The sequence below is a fragment of the Ambystoma mexicanum genome, chromosome 8 (genome assembly GCF_040938575.1).
Source record: "Ambystoma mexicanum isolate Mex_15411 chromosome 8, UKY_AmexF1_1, whole genome shotgun sequence".
Lineage (NCBI taxonomy): Eukaryota > Metazoa > Chordata > Amphibia > Caudata > Ambystomatidae > Ambystoma > Ambystoma mexicanum.
In genome coordinates, this window is record NC_090929.1 from 339,039,522 (window position 1) to 339,064,795 (window position 25,274).

The 25,274-nt window shown below is 49.6% G+C and overlaps 1 protein-coding gene across 5 annotated transcripts in view; it reads right to left on the reverse strand.

Moving 5' to 3' along the window:
- EXD3 (exonuclease 3'-5' domain containing 3) overlaps positions 1–25,274 on the reverse strand; it is a 3,187,846-nt gene that overhangs the window by 1,528,848 nt on the left and 1,633,724 nt on the right. For all 5 annotated transcript variants that reach the window (XM_069609779.1, XM_069609780.1, XM_069609781.1 and 2 more), the window contains one exon: positions 13,680–13,789. In XM_069609779.1, coding sequence (XP_069465880.1) covers positions 13,680–13,789 — 110 coding nt within the window. The remainder of the gene's footprint in view (positions 1–13,679; positions 13,790–25,274) is intronic.

Sequence of the window (25,274 nt, forward strand, 5' to 3'; positions counted from 1 at the left end):
TGGCTAACTTGAAAAGCAGGCTCTCAAAGGAAGAGTAAAGCTGGGAGGCTATGAGGGAGGGAAGGAAGGAACCGACTCAAGGTAGATTCGGGCAGCCCAACCGCCAGCACGGTTAGGTCGTGGCTTGGAAATGATAATGTAGCCATTGAGGAGAAGGGAGTTAAAAGCAGCGACTGAGCTGGCATTGAACCATGTCTTGGTAAGAGCGAGAATGTCGAGGTCAATGTCTTCAAGAAGGAGGCAGATGTTGGTGGAGTGTTCGTTAGTTGAGCGGGCATTACGGGTGGCCAAGTGAAGGAGGTCTCCGTCTTTAAAGGTTTTTCGAGGAGGAATGCAGGGGCATGGTACACCAATCAGAGGAGGAGCGACAGAGAGAGTGGTAGGGGGAAAGGCAGGTGAAAGAAGGAAATTAATGAGGGCCGGCAAGCGCCGGTCAAAGAGGAGGAGGTTGGGTTGAGGACTCTCAACCAAGATATGGCCAGTATGATAGATGAACAAGTTACTTACCTTATCTGGTAAAGTTCTTTCGATGGGATGTTCCTCCGACGTATTCCACATCTATGACAAGTAATGACCACAGCTGAGCTGCTTCGGAAACATTTTCGGCGTAGGCGTCCTGCGTTGATGACGTCGACACGTTGTCCCTCGAGGGCCTCCATTGAGGGTCGACGTCACCGGATGTTATATATAGGACGCACGGCGCCCGTAGGCTCAGTTGTCGTTTTTTCCCAGAATGTGTGGCACCAGTCTCCTGCCAGTATAATTGCAGAAAGCCTTGCGGAAACGTAAGATGCAATCGCATAAGAAATTCTGTAGAGGGGCAGGATGGGAGGGTTCGATGTGGAATACGTGGGAGGAACATCCCATCGAAAGAACGTTACCAGATAAGGTAAGTAACTTGTTCTTCGAGGGGATTGTGTCCTCCGACGTTTTCCATATCTATGACAGACTCCCAAAGCAGTACCAACCTATGGAGGTGGGAAAGGAATTTACAAATTTTGAATTTTATAATGCCCAATCAAATTGCAGAATAGAGGACTGCCTTACCAAAGGCCAAATCCTGCCGATGGATGGAGTCCAAAGAATAGTGTCTCACAAAAGTGTGGACAGAAGCCCATGTGGCTGCTTCGCAAATATTGCGAATCTGAACGCCCCTTTGTAGAGCAGTGGAGGCAGCCACACCCCTAGTAGAGTGAGCCCGTAAGCCTACCGGAGGGTCCTTTCCCACCAAACAGTAGCACTCAGAGGTCGTCAAAATGATCCATCTGGACAAGGTCTGCTTGGAAACAGCCTGACCTAAACGCCTTCCAGCATAACCAACAAAGAGCTGATCGTCCAATCTGACCCGGGACATCCGTGAGGGATAGAAACTCAAAGCTCTCCCAGGATCCAACCTTTGGAGCCTCTCCTCATCCTTACCAGGATGTGGAGGAGGATAAAAGGCTGGAAGAATTACGTTCTGGCTCAAATGGAATTCCGACACAACCTTCGGAAGAAAATAAGACTGCACCATAAGGACAACCCTGTCCTTATGGAACACAGTGAAGGGTGGTTTGGCGGAAAGTGCCTGCAACTCACTCACTCTGTGTGCGGAAGTAACCGCAACTAAAAATACAGTTTTAAAGGATAGCAGTCGCAACGGACAAGAATGTAAGGGCTCAAACGGAGCTCCCATCAGGAACTTTAAAACCAAATTCAAATCCCATCCCGGCACCTGGAAAGGCGATGGTGGAAACGCATTAGTTAGCCCTTTTAGAAACTGAAACCAAAGGAATCTTAAAATAAGAACATTCCTCAGATGAGCGCTTAAATATAGACAGAGCCGCCAGGTAACCCTTAATGGTACCTACTTGCAAGCCCTTGTGGGCTAAGGAAAGCAAAAAAGACAAAACCAAAGGAATGGAACATTGGAAAGGATCCACATTCTGTAACCTGCACCAGTCGCAGAACTTTCTCCAATGGCAACGGTACAGGGATTTTGTTGCGGGCCGTCTGGCCAAAAGCAACACCTCCATCACGTCTTCGGGGAGGTCTCAATCCTTATACCTCAACCTTTCAGATACCAAGCATGAAGGCTGAGAGACTTGACCTCTGGATGGAGAATCCAACCCCCCTCCCATCATCGTCTCGGTAGGGAAGACGGAGTGGAGGCCAGATGGACATGTCTAGAAGGTCCGAGTACCACGCTCTCCTGGCCCATGCCGGAGCAATGAGTATCATTCAGGAACCGAACCTCCGTAACCTCCTCAATACTTGCGGAATGACGGGGACTGGAGGAAACGTGTACAGCAGTGGGAAGGACCACTCCACAACGAACGCGTCCCCTAAGGCTCCTCCTGGAGGAAATTTTCATTAGCAGAATTTCTCGCACTTCCGGTTGACACTGGTGACGAAGAGAACCACTTGTGGGGTTCCCCAAAAGGCGAAGATCTCCAACAGAACTTCCTGAGCCAACTCCCACTTGTGAGAGACCGCGCTCTGCCTGCCCAGAGCATCCGTCGCCGCGTTTTCGTCTCCAGCCAGATGAACTGCCGAGATCGAAATTTCCTGCTGGATGGCCCAGAACCAGAGCTGCATCGCCTCCCTGCACAACGGGAGTGACCCTGCAACCCCTTTTCTTGTTGAGGCAGTGCATGGCCACTGTATTGTCCTTCATGATCAGGACATTCTTCCCCCGCACAGACGGCAGAAAAGCCATCAGTGCTAGCCTGACAGCCCACAGCTCTAACAGACTGATGTGGAGTTTGGACTCCGACGGAGAACAACGGCCGCTGGCTGTCAACTCGTTGGCATGAGCTCCCCAACCCGTGAGGGAGGCGTCTGTCACGATCATCACCTCCAGCCACGGTTGCCAAACTGGAGCTCCCTTCATCAGAAAGAACTCGAACGCCAGGATGCCATGAGGACGAGCAACCTAAAGAACTCGAACGCCAGGAGACACTCGGCACATTGAAATGTGTCCACCATCTGCAGAATGTGATGAGCCCTGACCTGGGGAGGCGAACACAGCCCCAGGGATGTGTCGAGCACAGCTCAGATGGATTGGAGCCGCTGGGTAGGTGTCAAATGGGACTTCTTAAATTGAGGGAGAAGCCCAGCTTGTAAAGGGAGTGGCAGGTGATGGACGGATGATCTAGGACTTGCTCGGGAGAGCGCGCCCTGATCAACCAATCGTCCAGGTAGGGGTAGACGTGAATCCCCCCCCTTTCTTGAGATACGCTGCCACCACCACCATCAGCTTGGTGAAGACCCTCAGGGCGGAGGTCAATCCGAACGGCAGGTCCCGAAACTGACAATGCGAGTCGCCTACCGCGAACCTCCGGTACTTCCTGTGCTTGGGATGAATCGGCACATGAAAGTAAGCATCCTTGAGGTCGAGAGACATCGACCAATCCTGAAGTTGAAGGGCCTGGAGGACTTGAGAAAGAGTTACCATATTGAACTTGTCCTTCCTGAGGAGCTTGTTCAGGCAACGCAAGTCCATGATGGGTGTCAATCCCCCGTCTTTTGTCGGGATCAAAAAATAAGGGGAATACCATCCCTTGTTCCTCTCCGCTACAGGCACCAGTTTTATGGCGCCTTTCTCCAGCAGGGATAGGATTTCCTGCACAAGAAGCGGATCCGGATGCTTCAAAGAGAGATTCCCCGGTGGATTGCCTTGACGCCTCTGCAGGAAAGGAAGACAGTAGCCGTGGGTTATGATCTCCAGAACCCACACATCTGAAGTAATGGCTCGCCATTCTCCAAGATGCTGCGCAAGTCTGCCCCCAACCGGCGAACCATGGAACATGGCCTCATGACTGAGCGAACGCGGCTGTGGCAGTGCCTGAGGGCAAAGAGGCAACTGCTGAGCGGCTTTGGCACCTCAAGTATCTTGCTTTCCACCTCTGGTACTCCTACGGTGGCCCCTTGGACTGCCAGCTCCTCTCGATCTACCAAAGGAAGAGTAGTACCGAAAGGAACCTCCCCTCCATTGCTGTCCTCTAGGACGAAAAGACGGAGGTTGGCGCACTGCAGCGCCCAAAGACTTCGCTGCAGCTTTGGCGGTCTGCAACCTCTCAAGGCTCTCGTCAGCCTTGCTGCCAAACAGATGGACCCCATCAAAGGGCATGTGGAGAAGCCGGGATTGCACATCAGGAGCAAACCCCAACTTCGGCAACCACGCAAATCTGCGTATCGCGGTACTCGCAGCCATGGACCGACTGACACAGTCTGCTCTGTCCAAACCCGATTGAACGGCTTCACACATGGCATCCTTGCCATCCTGCACGAGGGCTAGAAAACCATCCAGTTCCTCCCCTTCGGGAATATGCTCAGCTGCCAAAGATGCACAATTCCACAGAGTGTGTGTGAATCTCGCCAAGGCACAAACGGAGTTGGCTGCCTTCAAAGCCATACCCCCCAGATGAAAATACCTTCCTCGCCCAACCATCAAAGCGCTTATCGTCCCTATCACGAGGGATGGTAGGGTACGCAGCCTGCTTTGTGGGGGCCGTAGCCCCCTCCACCACCAAACTCTGCGGAGTAGGGTGCGTCGACAAGTAACAGGGGTCACCACTGGCTGGATGGTATTTTTTCAGAAGCGACTTATTCACTGCCGGGGGACTCTCCGGATCAGTCCAAGCCGCTGCCACCCTTCTTTGCAAAGCCATATGAAATGGCAACACTGGGTCAGTGGGTGGACCTTGGTCCAGGCTATCCGTCAGATCATCCTGCAGAAAATCAACCGGTGGAGCAGACCACCCCAAATATTCAGTCACCCTTGACATGAGACACCTATATGAGGATTCGGCATGCGTACCAGGCTCAGGCCTGCCAAACGCCACCTCCAGAGAGGTGTCAAGCAAGGACTGACAGAGTTCTTCCATCTGACTGTGACCAGACAGCAGGCCATCAGGGACATCAAAGGTACAACCACCTCCTCATCAGATCCTTCTTCCACCTCTGAAATGTGATCCAAAGGCTGGAATAAATCCAATCCGGGTGGAGGAACAGAAGTGCTCAAAAACAGGCCTTACAGACTTACTGAGAGCCTTCCTCAGAGTTTCCACAGCCCTCCAGGGCACCTCCGGCAAATCCTCGACAAAAGACGTCGAGGGCGCTGATGGAATCAGCGTCGACCGAGACACCGAAGACTCCGACAACTGCTTCGTGGCCGGAGCCCCGAGAGTGTCCTTCGACGGCCTCGGCACCGATGGCATTGACGACTTCTTCGGAGCCGGAGCCTCGAGAGAGTCCCTCGATGGACACAGCGCCGATGGCGTCGACGCCTTCTTTGAAGGCCTCACAGGTTCCAACGATCTCGATGGCGTCGAGGACCGGGACCTGGATCTGGCACACCTATGGCTTTCAACCTTGTCCGATCGGGACCTCGACGGCTCCCGATGATCGTGCCAACCGCCCGAGCATGAAGGCGTGCGAGTGGTGAACCGAGCCCGTTCCTTGCCGGCTTCTCTCAAAGGCACAGACGGAACAGTGCCTTGCGATTCGAAAATCGCCATCTGATGGCGGAATGCATCCCATTCAGCCGGCGACGAAGACTTGGTGGGACAAGTCACTCGCCTCCTGGCAGAGTCCTCCGACGAGGACAGGGAAGGCGACCAGTGACGGCGCTTCCGAGAATTCCGAGAGGCAGAGGAATGGCGGGAACCACTCCGAGACCGCTCCTGGACTTTCGCCGATGCGGAGAGTCGCCCCTAGAGTAGTCGGTCAAAAGCCCAGCGGATTTCGATTTATGGGGCTTAGACACCCTACCTACCTTTAATTTCTTCTTACGTTCCTGCAAGGCCTTCGATGTCAGGGACTGGCAGTCATCGCAGTCGTCGGTGGCGTGGCTTTCGCCGAGGCACCAGAGGCAGATGTCGTGTGGGTCCATGATGGACATTTTCGAACCGCAGTCCCGACATTTTTTAAAGCCCGACTTCGGGGTAGAAGAAGACAAAGACATTGCTTTCGAAGTAGAAGAATCGAGCGCGCCGAGATTCCGAAGCAAACACGTTTGCGGAAAAAAAGGAACCGAGGCTACGGGCACCGTGCGTCCTACATATAACATCCGGTGACGTCGACCCTCGACGGAGGCCCTCGAGGGACAACGTGTCGACGTCATCGAAGCAGGACACCTGCGCCGAAGATTTTTCCAAAGCAGCACAGCTGTGGTCATTACTTGTCATAGATGTGGAATACGTCTGAGGACACAATCCCCTCAAAATTAATGATACACCTGGATGATGTGAAGCACAGCAAGAGGACGCCCCACTTGGTGCCACCATTAATGGGAGAGGATTTGAAAGGGGTGTGAGGAGCGATGAGTTGAGGAGTCCATAGTTTTGGAGAGGGGACAGAGAAGTGGATATCGGGGAAGACCTGTCTAGAAGTTGCACTGACATAGGTGTCTCCGAGGGGTAGGCCAAGGTTGGCGCACAGGATGCCTTTTTTTGTCCTTCCAGACTTTGCGAGAGAGGGAGGGTAGGTGATAGTGTAGCAGTTAGAGAAGATAGGAGACATGGTGAATGCCATCAGGGTAGCAGAGGATAGATGAACGAGACAGGGGTGGATGCAGTGCACAGTCCTAGCCCACACTCACCGGATGGCCTAGTAGTTACAGGACGTGCATAAAATGCAAAGCAAAATATGGGGTGCAGGATGTTAAAATACACACACACCGAAGTTCGAAAATCAAACAAGTTGCTTGCGAATTAACCATTCAGTGCACTCTCCCAGGCTTAGGTGATCACAGACGAACACACAGCATCTCCATCTTCATTCTCATTGCCTTGAAAAGGTACACTCAGCCTTGTAACCATCCAGGGCCCCTGGACTGGGAGGGCACATTCTTCCCAATCCAGGGTCACCTATCACATGAAGGTATAATATGTTGCAGGAGCCAATGGTCTCCCTGCAACATTGTAGATTGTAACATGTAGAGGTGGTCCACCAGATATGGCTACCCAATAGTAGAATTAATCCTTATAAGACACATACATAGTTTGCCTAAACTGACCAATGTGAATGCCTGATAGGTTTCGGGGACAGAAATTGGTTTTGTGACATCACACCTGGATAAAACCAGGTGACACACGCTGAGAGGACGAGAACCCTGGAGAATTCATGTTTTTCTAGTGTGATCCCTGTAGTTTTGTTCGATAATAAAGACAGTAAACTTTGCCCTATGGCTGAGTCTTCCATTCTTGCGGCAGGGAGTTTTTGATGGGCCAGAGTCTCTCTCTGCTGGTAATTGGGCTGAGTGTTTTAAGGCCCCTGATGGTCCTACACACCATGGTGCCATCTACACTGGGCATTGCAGGATGACCAGTGCAGTGCTGGGTAAGGCAGGATTTGGGCTAAGCACAGGTGGTGTGACTGGTGCACTAGCCTGCAACCCTGACCATGTGTTCAATGCTCAGAGAGGATAGGACACTATTGGGTTCCCCCCCCCCCATGGATGGTAAAGGACAATGTCTCGGGATCTACTTCCTTAGTGCCCATAGCAGACCAGGATGCTGGTTCCTGCAGGGGCAGGGGCTTTACTCAGGCATTTAACCTGGCCAGTGAAGGACTCTAGGGACTCCGTCAACCTGGGCACTTGGTGTAGAGGTGTACTCCAGGGGACGTCACCTATGATAAATCAATGGTCAGGCTTAATCCCCTCACCCTCAGCCCAGCTGGCTACCTGAAGCCGATCCATGAGGATGGATGGTACCTGTCAGATAAGGTGGAAAATCCGGTAAAACAAAAACACAGTCATTATAATACTATATAGAAATCCCTATCCAAAACTTGCACAAACTGACTGAAAAAAATGTAAAACTTACGCTAGCAAACTATACACTACGCCAGGAAGGAAAAAAGTAGCTATGTGTTACGTAGGTAGTATAGGGAGGGAATAGGCACCCCAAGGGTGATCTCAGCAGTACCTCCAAAAAAAGTAGCGGGGTGAACATCCAATGAACCTTATTGGGAGACAGATGAAGGCGGGTCACTTTAAAACTTACTTATAAAATGACCGCCTCTTACCCGTCTCCAAACCCCACTTTCCAGGGTTCAAAATCAACCTGGTGTACCTCGCTAGGAAGGTGCTAAGGTTACAGAAGATCAAGAGGTTAGGGCAGGTAGGTTCCCCAAATACTCCTAACGAGAAAACAAGGTTAGAGTAACTGAAGCACAAAAGCAGACAGACAAAAAGAATGCTGGTGTACGGTTCTTTAGTTGTTTAAAGCTTACGTATATACTTTTCTGGAACACCACCAGGGTTTTGTGAGTTTTACTATAAAAAGGGCAAGACACTATATACAACTTAAGTTACTCCTAAGCAGCTGTGTTACTAAAAAGAAACTCAAAAATATAAAGAGTCCTTTAAAGATATGAGAGGGTCTTTAGAAAATATATACAAAGTGTATACTGTGCAATGTAATAAAAACTATTTATAATGACCTTACTTGCAAGACAACCTGGCCAGGGTAGTCTCAAGATCCTTGCTGCTGCTCTCGGGTTCTTCTTTCTTCCTGCACTCTTTGGTGATGGGTCTTGTGGCAGTAGGCGGCAGGCAGTAGCAACAGTGTGGGGGACCCTCAAAGTCACTGTAGGGCTGGCAGTAGGCAGTGACAGGCAGCAGCGGCAACAGCAACAGTGTATGGAGGTGCCACAAATCTTTACATGTGCTGGGCTGCAACTTCCATGATGCAGCCCAGCACTCAGAGGCAACTTGGGCAACCCCCACACAACTCACTCCACCTGGGCCATGTCTGCTAGGTGTGGCCCAGGGAGCTCTGGCGGGCAACCAGACAGGGGATGGCCCTTAATTTAAATTTGAGCCCCAGGAAGGCTAAAAACACATTTTGGGCGCACCCCTGATATGGTGAGTGCCAGTCATTTAAGATGCTTGGGGCACAGTGGTGATGGAACACCACCTGAGGAATGGCAATGGTTACAGGCACTCCCCTGCTCATCATGGGAGTGCCGCATAAAGGGTCAGGCCACGGCAGTGTCAGGGTGCAGAGCGGAGCACCTGCAACCCTGTTGAAGGGTACAGAACACTGTCAATGGGCGCTCCACTCGCGGGAGCAGTGAAAGTTTGTTTTCTCCATTTTAGGAGTAAAGGGACCCTTGCGCGCCCACGCAGGAGGGTCCCTTAGTCCAGTTCTTTTTTCCTCTTGTAATCCCAACGTGGCTCTTGCGCCGAGGGGTCCGATTTTAGTTTTTCCGGGATCCCTGGGGTGGCTTAAAGCACTGGGGATACTGTCATTAAACCCTGACCGGTGGTTACAGATGCGTCGAGTCCTTTTCTGAATTGTAGGAGCGAGACTGATACGGATGGGTAGAAGGTTCCATAGTCCTGGGGTATAGACAGAGAAGGCTTGTTTTCTGAACCCTTCGTTTTTGCAGTGGCAGATTTCAAGTCTGCACAAGTCTTGGCTTCTGGTGGTGCGCTGTCCGCATGAGATGCTGAGGTTCTCCGCAAGGTAGCTGGGTAACTTGATGGCGACTGCCTTATAGATGATGCACCAAGACTTGAAGGCGATTCATGCGTGCAGTGGGAGCCAGTGAAGGTCAGCTAGCACTACATTTCACCTCGACGGAGTCAGAGGTGGAGGATAGGTGCCGACATGGACAGTGAGCAGTTGTGGGCGAGAAGTGAAATTAGGGTAGTTTTCAAATAGCACTCCAATTTCAATTATCCTATTTTTACAGAGCTCTATGCTGCTACAAAGGGACAATTCCCTGGTGCACATTTGATTCCATGATTCTTAAGAGTCAAACCTGTGAGAACTATATGTGCCTGCTCCAACTCTTGGAGGAGTCTTATTTACTCCTTAAAGACGATGCACCTGAGGAGAATAAACAAATTATACCATAGATGTTATCTGCCACTTAAAAAAAGATTCCAACAGGGACGTTTGCATTTCCCCTACTGCTGACTCCATGTGGCAGGCGAGCCACTGTGGCACCCACTGATTGGAAGCACACTTATTCCACTTCCAGAAAGGGAAGGTGAATTGGTGTTGGAGGTTCCAATCCTAGCATAGCCTCCAAATAGTCGCTTGTATCCACAACCGTGTGGGTGCAGGAGGTAGTTGGCTTCTGGCAACATTGATGCGTTGCAGGATCTGTTCTTGCATCCAGGGAATCAGTGGTTTACAGTGCAAGACACTTTGGACCAAGCATCTTTGTGGTATATGAGGAACCAACAAGAACACTGAGCTCATATCCCAGTAACAGCACAAGAGCAGAGGTACCAATTACCTCTTCACACTCCTAATTGAGATATGGTTCAGCATCCATACTAGCCAATCAGTATTTGGAACACAGCTACACAGTAATACAAATGAACCTTTGCTTCTCATCGTTGACTACTGTGGATTATGTAATTTGTATGCAAAGAGTGATCCTACAAGGGATGTCTGATTTCCATGCAGGTCATCAATTCCCTTGGCCTCTAGAGCAACCACTCTGGGATAGTGAAAAGGATACATAGGTTTCCTTGAAGGGCTAAAACTTCAAAAACATTGATTCACCAAGTGTATTTTAAATATTGGATTCTCAATTTAGCAAATTCTGACGTTTTGTACTGTGCTCCTGACCCCCAGCATTTATCAACTTCTTCTCACACTTGACTCAATGAATTGTGGCATTCTAATTCCTCTTTGTCATGTATAGGTACATAATTGATGCATTATATTCTCCTTTGAATTGATCAGAAATCTACTTCATACCTTTATTTGAAATAATCTTAGTTTTACTGTACCTCCAATCTTCCCAAGAGAATTCTTGCAATATAACCTGCCTCACATTCCAGCTCTTGGGAACTGGGACAAATATAGTCAATTCGTCCCTTCTCTCCAAAGGGGAGCGAACCCATGTGAGGCTAGGGAGGTGAGCCCACTCCACAATACCGCCGTCTCTAGGGGTCTGGGAAAGTGGGACCTCACTGGGAGCAAATCCCCTCTCAGGGACAAGGACTCCCAGTCCAGTAAGGAGTTCCCAGACCGGACTACATTGTCTGCTAGATGGGACTTGTACAACCTAGTTTTATTTCTGCTTGGACTTCTTCAATCCATCCTGTTGGCATTTAACAATGCTGGAATCCATCTGAGCACCAAAGACACAGAAGGAGGACACACCTTAATTGTTCGTGATGACGTACTTAAGCAGGCGAGGAAATGTGAATGGTGAGAAGGAACCTCCTATATAGCGGGGGGGTGTATGAACAGTACGTAGAGGCGAGCCCTCTGGAGAAGACGTTGTGAAGGGGCATAGCAATGTTGGGCCGTGGAGCCCACTGGAGCATGGAGCAAGGCCAATGCTAGTCGGATGCCAGAATGCTGGCGTTTTCTTGGACTGTGAAGTCCAGGTCAGGGGAAAGAGGTGGAAACAAAGAGGAACCCAATTCGTCTGGTGGTGAAACCACAGACAGGCCCTGGTGGGCTCTTTGTCCAGAAACTGACGCTGATACCAGCTCACTGGGGAGCACCCAAATTCCTGAACTCTATGCCTGAATGATCTTTAGCTGTGGCGACCAGCAGCGACAAGGAGAATAACCCTCCCATGGAATGATTACCGCCAAGAATACTGCAATTCCATGCTGGGTGAGCCAATGAGGTTACGGGAACCTGAGAAACCCAAGCAGGCAAGCAACCCACGCGCCTAAGACCGAAAGAGGTAGGAATACTCCACATCCAGACTGGGAGTGACAAGTTTACAGGCACCTGAAAAACCTAAGCGGGCAAGCGCCCCATGGTCCTCACAACGTAAGAGGTTCGAATACTTCAAATCCAGGCTGGGAGAGCCAGGAAGGTTACGGAAGCCTGAGAAAACAGAGCAGGCAATCGCCCTAAGTGAACCAGAGTGAAAGATATTCAAACAATGTGAGCCAAGTTAGGGAAAACCAAAGAGTGTGTGGGAGCCTGAGAAGCGCTCTTTGTGAATTGTGTGAATTATGTGAATTATGTGAATTGAGAGAGCACAAGTATATTAGACCGCCATAGGACTTTGGGGAGTCCCAAAGGCATAAAAACTGTTATAAAAAGAACTGTGGTAAAAATGACCCAAGAGAGATATCTTGCGATTAACCGTTGCTTTCCTGAGTAAGAGGTAACCCCAAGGAGGAACCTTTTATTTGGACTGATAGTCTACAAGACAGATAAGAACTTGGTTTTTGTTTGATAATAACGAACTTTGAACTTTCAACAGAGCACCCAGGTGATTGGGCCAGGCCGAAGCCAAAGAGCAAGGTCATTACTCCGGCCTCTCTTTTTAGTTCAGTTTTCCCAATTGGTGGGCCAGAGTAGTTGGATAGGACTTTAGACTAAGGACTGTTTTCTTTGACGAGCACCATTAGTTTGAGTTTTAGGTAGGGAACTGTCCTCATAGAAATAGGGCAAGTTATGGGTTATCTTTTATTTTTAAATAAAGATCTTAATAAAATGTCAGTCAGTGGTTTGCATCCTTCTTCTGGTTGGCAAAAGGACACAGAGGTAAGTGTACTGCGCTCCTCAATCCCACATTTTTTCTGCAACATGGTTAAAAGCCATGGCATGGCTTTGCAGTTCACAAGCAACTTAAGAGTTTATGCTAATCATAATCATTCTCAACTTTATGTTTTCCCTATAAATACACGGCACACTTTTTTATACATTAAAGATATTTTCATAAAAATCTCTGCCTTTAGCATTGAAGGAGTGGTGGTAGGGAGCTGGGGAATATGTTTGCTTTCTCATAGCAGCAGGAGATGCTTGTTAGTAACATGATTCTTTCTAAATACCAGTTAGGATATAAAAAACAAAATTGGAGCAGAGAACGTGAAAAATAAAAACACCTATCATGTTACTTTGCATACTCTTCTGCTGCTGATAGGTTAGTCAGAGGACCAAAAGGCAATAATAGAAAGGGTGCTTAGCGACAAAGTTCTTAAGTTCAAATGTATTTAAATAAATGTGTATCCTCTCTTCCTCGAGGGACCAGAGATGATAACTTAGTAAAAGAAATATATTTGTAAGATGGCAGCTGCTTGTCATGTCCTTAAAGCAGAGGATCTTCAATGGTGCTACGATGTACTGACTGCTTGAGAAGCATGAAATAAAACAAAGTCCCTTGCTGGACCACATTCTTATATCTGGGTGGCATTGGCTCAAGGCCAACCACTTCACTATTGGCCTGTTCTTCAGCGAGTCCTCTGTAGGAAAGTGGAACCAAACCAATAGAATTCTAGCATAGCACATCACCATTCCTAAAAGTTGGTGTGGGGAGGAGGGCACACAGCGCAATCACTCAAAACCAGCGCAGGTAAATTGCAAACCAATCAACAAGACTAGCCCTGGGTAACAATATGACTCGAACACAGAGCTACAAAGAAGAAAAACTACCATCTAACCACAGGGCCAGAATCAAACAGCAGAACAAACAACAAACAGATCCAACAATGAAGTTCTGTAGTAATCCACCACCAAGACACCAATACAAGGGATTTCCATTCAACTTCCTGCAGCACTCCACAATATTTCCACACGCCAGGTCCAGCATAAGAGGACACTGGCAGCCAATTATCAAAATAACAACGTACATCACTATCATAAAAATACCCACCACTAGAAAGCACTATCATACAGATATACAAGAGTGTATACAATGCCAATTAAACTGTCTTTAACTGAACAGCATACAAACACAGCAATAAAAGGTCTTACCATCTTATGAACTGCAAGGAGGTCCAGCATTCCCTTCACCTTTTTATCCAAATCCTTAAAAGATGGGTATGTTGGTACTAAACAGTTCAAGTCTCCCGTCATCCCGTACCCTAGGCATAGAAAAGTACAAGCAGATCTATTAACAATTGTGAAAAGCATGTGGTGAAATTATGAGAAGTCTCCCTGCTCTCAGTCGCTGTCCCCAAACATGGTGGCCGCAAATCTCAAGGACCATGAATGGGGAAGCAATCTCAGCTGGAAGGATTTCACATGATCTGTTCCCCTTGCAGTTCCATCTCTTACAGTGGTGCCCAGCACAAGGTAGAATGGCATGTGCGCTACATGAGAATAAGCTCTTGGGCTCTATATGCAAGTGGCTTGAGGATGTCACATTTTGTTTAAATTGGGTTTAGTGGTTAAAAATAAACCTTTTACACAGTCAATTAAAAAATGAAAAATATAAAATCATTATAACATTAAAAAAGAATCAAAAAACGTAACAACCATGGTTGAAATCACATACACAGATAATTAATCAATCGATAGTTGGCTTTTCTCAAAATAAAATTGATGTAAAATCTATAGAACTTGATGGAGATCCTTAATTACACCAAGGGCTACCTTCCATATATAAAAGGCGGCAGCCATAATAACGACCAATTTCGCCCCCATTATCGTACTCTAGAAATGGTTTTCTCTCCTGATTTGACTAGTAATAAAATTGGAGTAGCCTTTTAAATCATAACATTACACTTCCCTATATGGATAAAAGGCGTAGCACGAAAGCACACTCTGAGCGAGGCAAAACACACGAGGAAACAGCAGTTCCAAGATGGCAGTTTAACGAGAGGAGAAAGACGACAAAACAGAAAGGGATTACGAGGAGGAAAGGACCCTTTACCTTTTCGTCAAGGATTCGTTGCTTTCAGGAGTCCTCGAGATTGGAAAACATAAGACCAGGAAAACAAGCTGAAGCATCCTGCATTGTGTGTAGGAGATACCCAAGGCCCTCCCGCATCCATAATCAAAGGGGGGGGGGAAATCGCCAGCCACCGTGCTAATATGCTTGGCTCCAAGAACAATGCTGCTTCAGTGAAAACACAGCCGGTGAGTTGGTCTGTGTTGAAACCAAGATTTCAAGCAGCAACACTGTATGGCGAGCGCTGGGATGAACATAGTTAAACTGCGTGTGTTAAGAGACGCGAGTGAAGTTAAACTGCTAATGAGTGATTGAACTTTAATGCAAGCTACAATACCTTTGACAGAATGGTCCGGCACTGCGTGGGTGCTCAATCGAAGGTCTCTGTAAGGTATTCAGGTGAGGAGTAACGAAAGTAGATACATTTGATCCAGCCCGGCAGAGGGCGATCATTTGAAGTGAACAAATAAATGTGAATCGAAGTGGTCCTGCAACGAGTCAGTTCAAAATCCTGCGCACAATCAAAAGTCTTCGATGTTGATACCGTGAAAAAAGTTTGTAGCAAAGTACATAAAGTTAGTCCGAGCCCGGCAGAGGGAGATCAATTGAAATCCTTGTATTACAGTGGGTCTGAGCCCGGCGGAGGGGCACCCGGGGTGAATCGAAAATCACCAAACAAATTGTACATGAGAATCCAGAGTAGAGAAGGAACCTTTGAATGGTTGTTTGTCATATCAGGCCCTCTGAAGTAAGAGACTTTGAATGGCAAAGAGACTTTGGTACAGGAGGACCTGATGCTGAGATTTGAACTGCATCATCGTGTTCGAGAAGCCAGTGACTGTGCTAAGCTCGAGTGTGCCGCCTTGTCCCGTGCTGAAAACATGGGGAGGGGGAGAAAACAGCTTAAATATCCTGACATATCATTTCTTGAACACTTTTCTTTTGCACAACATTGTTTTCCACACTATTTGCATTTAGAGGTAAGGATTGGCAATAGGTTTATTAGTATGGAACAAGTTACTTACCTGTAGCTGTTGTTCTCCAGCATGGGTCTGGCATGGATTCACATGCTAATAAATATTCTCCGTCGTCAGGCCGGGAATCCTCGGTAAAGAAAAAATCAGTATCAGTTTTGTTTCTGATGACTTTCTCAGTAGTAACCAATCACTGGTCTCTGGGTCATACTGCCCCCCAGCCAATGACTGCCCTCTCCCTAAGCCCCGCCTCTGGCAGCCATCTTCAGATTTGGTAGCACGCAAATTGGCAGTATGACCAAGTGAAGAGCCACAGAGGGGTAGGAGGGACGGTTCGCATGTGAATCCATGCCAGACCCATGCTGGAGAACAACAGTTACCGGTAAGTAACTTGTTCCTTCTCCAGCATGGGGTCTGGCATGGATTCACACGCTCATGAATATAAGAATACATAGCAGTACACACATGCACAACCAATGGGAGGTGGCAAAGGCTCAACATTAAGCATTACATCAAAAACCCAACATTAAGCAATTCTTACCTCCTCACCAGGCTCACCTTATGTGAACAGGTTGCGCAGCACCGCTTGGCCGACCCTGGACTCCTCCCTGGAATCCCGGTCGACGCAGTAGAATCTCATGAAGGTGTGCGTCGACCTCCACGTAGCAGCCCTGCAGATGTCCAGCAGGGGCACACCAGACAAGAACGCCGTGGTAGCAGCGATAGCTCTGGTCGAATGGGCTCTCGGACGGCCAGGCAACGGTCAGTTTGCCAACCAATGACTGTGCATGATGCAGCCGGGGAGGCATCTGGAAATGGAAGCCTTCGAGAGAGCCTTCCCTTGATTCACAGGTCCAAAGTTCACAAATGGCTGTGATGTCTTCCGAAAACTCTTTGTGCGGTCCACGTAGAACTTCAGCGCTCTAGCCACATCCAGCAAATGCAAAGTCCTCTCGGCCGGTGACGAAGGCGACGGGAAGAAAACAGGTAGCACCAAGGGCTCGTTGAGGTGGAAGTCCGACGGCACCTTGGGCATATAAGAGGGGTGCGTCCTCAGCACCACCCTCGTGTCGTGAAAAGTCAAGTATGGAGGCTTGCAGGATAGGGCCTTGATCTCTCCCACTCGTCGTGCGGAGGTGATGGCCACAAGAAACGCAGTCTTCCACGACAGGAACTTCAATGGTGCCGAATGCAGGGGCTCGAATGGCGCCCCCATGAGCCTGGTCAGCACCACATTGAGCTCCCATGCCGGGGCAGGGGCCTTCACCGGCGGGAACGATCGGAACAGTCCCTTCATAAATTCCTTCATCAGGCGATGGGACCACAAGGACGCCCGTCCCATGGTTCTGGTGTATCGGGAGATCGCAGCCAGATGTATCTTGATGGAGGCGTGAGCCAGTCCAGCCTTGGCCAGCGACAGTAGGTACGGCAGCACTTGAGGGGCCGTAATCCATAGAGGGTTAATCTTCTGTGCACGGCACCAGACAGAGAACCTCTTCCACTTATGTCCGTAGCACTTGAGAGTTGAGGACGCCCTGGCCTTTGCAGGGACCTCTCTGCAGTCAGCCGGCCGGGATATCGTACCCTCCAAACTCTAGTGCTGCAGGAGCCAGGCCTGCAAGTTCAGCGACTCCAGGCCGTGATGAAGTATGGCGCCTCCTTTTCTGGAGAGAAGATCCGCGTCCGTCGGCAGCTTGACTGGTGGGGACGCTGACAAGTCCAGAAGGTCCGGGAACCAGATCTGCCTCGGCCACGCCGGTGCAACGAGGATCATCCTGCACCGGGACCTCTTGATCTGGTTGACGAGTCAGAGCAGCAACAGCAACGGAGGGAACGCATATAGGAACAGGCCGTCCCAGGGGAACGAGAAAGCATCGCCCATGCTCCTCGGCTGGGGAAACCTGCAGGCGAACCTCTGGCACTTGGAGTGCGTCACCGTCGCGAACAGGTTGATCTGAGGGTTTCCCCATCGTCGGAAGAGTCGATCCACTTGATCCTGACATAGTTCCCACTCGAACGCCTAGGGCCTTAGCTGTCTGCATGTCCGCCTTGATGGCTTGGAGGGACTCATTCCCAAACAGATTGTTCCCGTCGAACGGCATGTACAAAACCTTGGCTTGTACGTCCTGGCGGAAATCCGTTGCCTTGAGCCACCCTCCTCGTCTAAGGCAAACGCTGTTGCCTAGCTGGCGGAAACCGGTGTCGGCAATGTCCGTTGCCACCGTAATGGCGTGGTCCGACGCCACTTCGCCTTCTTGCAAGATCTCCAGGGCCTCGGCCCTCTTGTCATCCGGTAGGAAGTCTAACAGGGGGGCGATCTTGTACCATAACTCCCTGTCGTAGCGGGCCACGATCGCGAGGGCGTTGGCCGCCTTAATCGTTGTTGCTGCTGACGAGATAACTCATCGTCCCATTGCGTCCAGCTTCTTTCCTTCGCCTCCCGGCGGGGAAGTTGACGTTGAGGCTGATGCCCTCCCCCCCCGCTTTCTTCTTGGCTGCCGCTGAGACGACCGAGTCAGGGGTCGGTTGTGCCCTAAGGCACAAAGGGGCCACGTCGGGGACCCGGTACTTCTTCTCATACCGATCCCTCTTGGCAGGCGTCGTAGACTGGTTCTTGATAAGGGTGAGACCCTCGTCCCAGATGTCATTAAGTAGAGGCACGACGAGGACTGCCTTCCTCTTGGCCTTGCGCTGTTGGTAAAGGAAACTTTCCTCCTTCTCTCCGGGGCAGAGTTGAAAAAGCTTGGATGCCCTGGCGATCATTGCATGGAAAGATCCGATCTCGTCGGGTGGGGAGGCCCGGGCTGGGGGCGATGAGAGCTCCGTCCCGTCGTCACCGCCGTCGTCGTCGTCGCTACCCGTCATGGCCGTGTCCATTCCTGTGTCATCCCCAGGGACGGGGGACGTGGGTAAAGGCTGAGCAGGCCGCGAGGGCTGAAAAGGCGAGGTTGGATGGATCCGTCTTCTCTTGTTCGGGGGGCTTCCCGCCGGGCCTGGCTCCGGATCTGGCTCCTCCGTCGAGCCTGGTTCCGGATCCTCCGTCGGTGGTAAGGGCAATCTCGTCCTTATCTCCGGACATAAGGATTGTATTGCCAACAAAATGGCCGCCAAGTTATCCTGCGGCTCCAGAAGCGACGGGAGCGACGGGTGACTAGGACCCTCGCCAGTGCCGCCGTCACTCTCGTCGTCACCTTCGTCGGGATCCCTCCCGTGGGGACGGGCCTCTTCGACGCCCTCGTCGAGGCCCTCTAAGACTTATACCAGCTCCTCCTCAGATGCTGTGCCCGTGTCCACAATGGCCACCGGCCCCACCCCTCTTTTTCTGGAGTCTTCACGGGGGTCTTTTCAATGGGTCTGAAAGAGGCTTCCCTCTGCGGAGGCAGGGAGACTCTGGGCCCCGAGGTCGCCTCCACTGGTGTAGCCTCCACAGGCTGCGCCAGGGCCGCCTCGACTTCCTCGATAGAGGCCTTGGCCGGGTGAATCAAGGCCTTCACCACCTTGGGCGTGCTTGAGGCCTTCACCTTGGGGGGAGGGTCACCGCCTCGCTCCCCCTCAGCTGAATCTTTCGAGATCGATCAGGGCCTCTCCAGAAGCTTACCCGGGTTCTCGGATTTCCTCTTCCCCGAACCAGAGCGTTGACTCGTGGTTGATGGTGCCGGAGAAGGCGCGCCCTGCCTGGCAGCCGAAGAGCCCGACCGTTCAGCACTCCCGGTGCCCGCGGTGCTTTGCCTTCTGTTGGGCCCCCGTCGCCGGGGTGCCCTCACAGGATTTAGAAGACCGCTCAGACTTCTTCTTCTTCTCACCCGACGGGCTCTTTCCTTCCAGCCAGTTGGAGAGACAAAGGTGTCGGTCCCTGATGGTCCGTTCCGACATGTTCCTGCAAAACGCACAGTCCTTCTCCACGTGCGTTTTGTCCTCATGAAGGCAGTAGAGACATTTCGAGTGCTCGTCCTCCTTGAACACATTCTGCAGCTGGCTTTCCGGGCATCGAGCTTCCTTTCTCCTGGGCCATGTTCGGGTAGGCCGCAGAAACTTCTGGAATCCTCCAAGAAGCGTAACTCGAGAAAATCTTCACCCTTGAGGGGCGTAGAAAAATCCGACACGGATCCCCGTTAATCGGATATAGAGACGGTGGAGCTTGAGGCTCTATTTGACTGAAAAATGAGAAATTCTCTTTGAAAAAGCACGAAAACGCAGCAAAACCTCGAGAGCTAAACACAAGGACTCCAAACACTTGAGCGTGCGATAAAAATCTGAAGATGGCTGCCAGAGGCGGGGCTTAGGGAGAGGGCAGTCATTGGCTGGGGGCAGTATGACCCAGAGACCAGTGATTGGTTACTACTGAGAAAGACAGATAAGAAACAAACTGATACTGATTTTTTCTTTACCGAGGATTCCCGGCCTGACGACGGGGAATATCCATGAGCATGTGAATCCATGCCAGACCCCATGCTGGAGAAAGGTCCTTTTATTTTGACAAGACACCACTAGGACTGCGTTATTTTATGGTTACCCATCTTTAGATTTGGGATTAGTTTTTCAAACCCAGTTGAAGATCAATAAACACCCTTGAACTGTGATCACTTGTGTGCGTTTTACTGTTGATTACAAGCCTTCCTTAAACTTACCAAGCCACGGGACAGACCTTCCCAGATTTGTGTGTCGTAGGAACAGTGCAAGTCTGTTTCTGTAGAGGAAGTAGATGGTAGGCGAAGACTTCTAAGGAATGGTGTAGTCCCAAGCAGGTCAAAAATAGACCCAGGTAGGTAGTGGACCCAAGCAGGTCAAAAATAGGGACAGGTACACAGGAACAGGCAGGAGGAACGACGGAAAAGGAAGCCAGAAGGAGGCAAGAAGCACCAGGAAGGCAAGCAAAAGGAAGGGAAAGCAAAAGAAGGCAGGGCAGGCCACAGGACTAAATAACCATGGGTCAGCAGAGCAAGGGGACGAAGGCAAGGAACCCTCTAAGAGGGCAAGGAGATTTAGAATAGGAACCCTGGATTCCAGAGCCCAACACATGGCAAAAACCAAAGCGTTAAGATGCGAGGAGTAACAGGTCACCGGCCATTATATGGTGCCGGCACCACAACAAGGTTTGAACAGCAAGCCGACGTTGCTCAACGATCTGTACACTGCGCACGCACGGAACAAGGACCACGGCAGTCAGCATAGGTGCAGGGACTAAAAAAATGGCTGCGCCCACAAAATGCTGCAACCTCGTGGGACGGAGCCGGGGAAAGTGCCAACGAGGGTAGAGACGAGACCACCAGGCCGGGAGGCCTCTCAAGGTAAGTTAAGACGAGCGGTGGGCAATCCGCGGGGGGAGTGGTGCAACAGTTGGTTTATCCAATGGTGCAATGATGGACTCTTCACCTGTCTTCAAAAGGATCTTCGGAGCTGCCTCAAGGTTGGGGGTGACTGATACGTTTGCACCAATTATGTTTTCACAATGTACTGACGAATGGCCCAGTGAAATTCGTTTCAAAGCCTATCAGAGTTTCAAAAGCGAGCAGTCATTGTCAATGTTGAAGGAATAATAAAGATCAGGGTTAGCGATGGATACAGAGGAGGCCACACTCGCGGATGGTAAGTCAATTATGAAATTAGTGATTTTAACTTATTAGAAGTGCTTTCTTGTGCACTATGGCCTTATTCCTTTTTTTGTTGGAGGGGCACCTTTAATTGCTCCATGGTTCCTGGCAGGACTACGTGGTTGTTTGCCCGGTTGCCGCTCCCTTTGCCTTCTCTCACCTCTTGATTCCATCTGCTCCTCTCTCACCTCTCTAGGTTGGCTCTCCTTTCACTCCCAGCTCAAGTTGCTCTGTCTTGTTTTCAAATCCCTCCATGGTCTTGCCCCCCTACATCTCCTCCCTTCTTTCCTTCTACACCCATTCTCATTCTCTCTGTTCTGCTAATCTTTTCCTACTTCCTCCTCCTCCTTCTCCTCCTCCTCCTCCTCCTCTTCCTCTTCCTCCTCCTCTTCCTCCTCCACCCGACACCTCCTGACGGTTCCGCTCCTTCCGACTCCTTACTCCCTTCCACTGGAACTGCCTCCCCCTTCACATTCGCTCTTCTCCCTCCTACCCTTCCTTTCGTTCTTCCCTAAAATCTCATCTCTTCCACTCACCTCCCTAACACCCCACGTTTCCTTTCCTCCTCCCTACCCCTCTACTCTCACCTCTTACTCCTGCACTTCCTTACCATCTCTATCGCACCACCTCCTTCCCTTCCTCCCTTCCCCCTGCTCTCTTCTAGTCTCACTTTTTCCTCTCTTCTTCCTATAACATTCTTGCATTCCCTATTTCCCCCGCTCTTACCTCCTCTAACATCTACTACTCCCTTGCACACCTCTGCCCCTCCCTACACCCTCCACACCTCTGCAATATTTTAAGTTATTCTTTATACTGTTTTCAGGTTGTGGTTCAATTGTCATTTTATGCTTGCTGTATGTTACTTGTTCTAATGTAAAGCACTTTGGAGTAAAGGGCTATATAAATTCAATAAAATACAAATATGAGTGCTGCATAGGCAATATTTGCATTTCCGAAGTCCTTTCATGCCAATAAACAAACACGATGCTCCATAGAAGTGGCTTAACTATTTGCCAATGGAAACAACATGGCTCCAAATAGTCCGGGTTCACACGGCGCTGTAAGGAAGGCATGGTATCAAAAATAGACAGACAAGTTATCACAGTTCAAGGGTGTTTATTAAACTGTGTAGCTAGGGTGGAAAAAAAGCCTAATCTAAACCTAAATAAACGATGGGATTAAGCTACGACCATCAAATCAAAATACGGCAGTCCTAGTGGCGTCTTGTCAAATAAAAGGGCCTATACTAAGAAAAACTATTGCCAATCCTTACGCTAAATACAAAAGAGTGTGGGATGGGGCTCACAAGAAATAAAGAAGTTTTCACAAATAATAAGTCAGTTTGCGGCAGTCGTGGTCTCTCTTCCCCACGTTTTGAGCACGGGACAAGACGGCACAGCACACAGTCGAGCTATCCCAGCAAGAGACAACAGTTCTGTTTTCAGCTATCAGGATTATCGATGGCCAAGTCTCTTGTTCTGTAAAAAGTCTCTTGCCTTTGAGACCCTGATGTATTCAAAATAACAAGTACATTGGGTGATGCTTGTTCACCCCTGGATCCCCTTCTGTGGTATTCACAAATGTAAATTTCTTTTGATACAGTTCAAGCTGGACAACCCTCTGCCAGGTTCACTCTTGTCAACACACTGTTCTTTGGGACTTTAGTCTTTGCCCCTTTCCATCGGCATCCCTCCTTCAAGTTCACTCAGGCCAATCTCGCAGTTCCTTCTACTTTCTTGCGATATGGGATTCATTTCCCTTATTCACAATCATCTGCTGGTCAAAGACTTTCGACTGCACAGAGGATTAAACTAGAACCCTGAGTAACCACTTTGACCCTCTTCTCGCCTTTCCCAAGGTCTTCTGGTAGTAGTAGTTTCAACAATCTGGTAATCGCCGAGTTTCTCGAGTGAGCACCCACGTGGTGCTTGGCTCACCTGCAGCTGGCGTTCCTCCTTCACAATAACAGTTCTTTGTACGTTTTGCAATCAGCCGTTAGCTACTTTTGTTCAACACAGTTCTATTTTTTTACTGGTTCTCCCCTCAACTCATCGGCGTTGATAAACCACTGTGCTTTCTTCATATCGGGAGTCAAGGCAGGTACCACGGTAGCAGATGCCTCCCTCTGGCCTGCTTATCAGCGTAGGCACGATCTGTGTACCATTGACATCTGCTGCAACACACTTGGGTTATTTTTCCCGGTCTTACGATTCCTTCCAGAGTTTCACAGGACTTGGTCAGAAAGGGCAAGGTTGCTTCCCTCGTCAACCTCTCGTTTCTTTCGTGATCTGCAAGTGTCAGAGTTGGAGGGGGGGGGGGGGGGTTAAAGTGTTTGTATATCATACAGCGTAGGATGGGGAAAAGGTGTTATAAGAAGGGGGGTATTGTGTCTCATCCGTTGGTGTCCCACTTCCACTGCCCGTGGATGGCCCATCCAGGTGATCCTCCCTCACTGGTCCACCCCCAGGAACTGGATCTAATAGCGATGGCCGTGTCCTGGCCACCTGGATGACAGATCCCCAGGGACCAGTCAGGGAGACACCATTAGGTTTCTCATGGCGCGTAGAGGAAAATCAACCCGCAGGTTCTTGAAAGCAAACTCGGCAGAAGGGCAGGATCATTGCACTCCCACCCACCCGAACACAGGAACACTCTGCACTCCTGCAAAGGAGGGGGTGAGGAACAAAGAGCAAGAATCGTTACGTCTCACTGTAGGGGGGGCCCAGCAAACTCTTGGCAGGGATACCACGCTACATGTTTGGCCTGACAGCTGTTAGCACCATCAACTGGATCAACTGGATCCTGGGACCAACGCTGGAGCTATACCACTACAAGTCGCGGCACACCAGCAATAAAACAGTGCACCCAGCCTCAGCAAGGATCTCTCTTGACTCTCTCTAGGTCACTCCTCGGTTCTCTGGCAGTTCCTTGGCTCCTCTCCCCCTGGTGCCCGTCACAAGCTTTCTCTGCATCTCTCAGCTGAGCTCTGAACGCTGGACTCCAAAAGCACTGTGAACACCATTGAGGAAAGGACCTAGAGGACGTGTCAAGCCGCACTGTTTTCGTGCCAGATGTCACAGCCGCTTCCAACACATCTGACTGAGGATATCAATGACACGGATGGGAGATGATCATTTTTAAACATGTGGATGATGTCACCTTTATGCATTTGGGTGTTATATCGGCAGAAAAGGGGGGGTTCCCACATACCGCAAACGTCACTGCAGAGCAAGTATAAATAGGCAGATGTGACTTTACTCACAAGCACTATTATCTTCCCAACAGAAGCACAACTAACCAAACAGGGAAACACCATTATTTACTATGGACATTATCTTTTTTACTTTGCATAGAACAATGGCAAGACAAGCCCAAAGAATTGATTTCACAATACAAAAAACAAATTAGTCACCTCTCGGTAATGTTCTTTCCGATATATGTTTCTCCCACAAATTCATCATCTGATATTCAATTGCGTTAACAAGCTGTCAACAAAAATCTTTCTCGCCACCTACAGGCACATCACAGCTCCGCCTGACAACTATACGCAACACATTCCTGACATGATGTCGGAGCCCACATGTAAAGATCTGGCGCACTCCACTATACCTCTGTAAAGGAATCCGTTGCTTCTCGAATATAGGTCTGCGCTCAATAAATACCATAACAATAATAATAACCATGAAGTGAGTTTAAACCTTTTTCCCCAGCACTCAGAAGCTGTGGGACCGTTGATGAGTAAGGTGCACAAGATATCCACCAAGTAGGACAGGTTTGGAGGGTGATGAGCATTCATCAGAAAGTACATTACAGAGAGGCACGTGATTTGTTCCGAGGTCTGAAACCTTTGTCTCACTGGCTGTTTTAGACTACAACTACCAATAGCCCAAGCCTGCATAGTCAATCGAGAGGGATAATGGGAGTCATGGTCCAAAACAACTGAAGAGCTGCCAGTGCCGAACCCTGTTTAATGGTTTCCTTCCTCCCACAAATTCCTCATCTTTGATGGACGCCCTTAGCAGTACGTAAATCTGGAGGTAGAAAGAGAACAAGAAGACACCACATACACCGTAAAACTCTGGAGGACTGCTCAGTTAAAGGGAGCATCCTG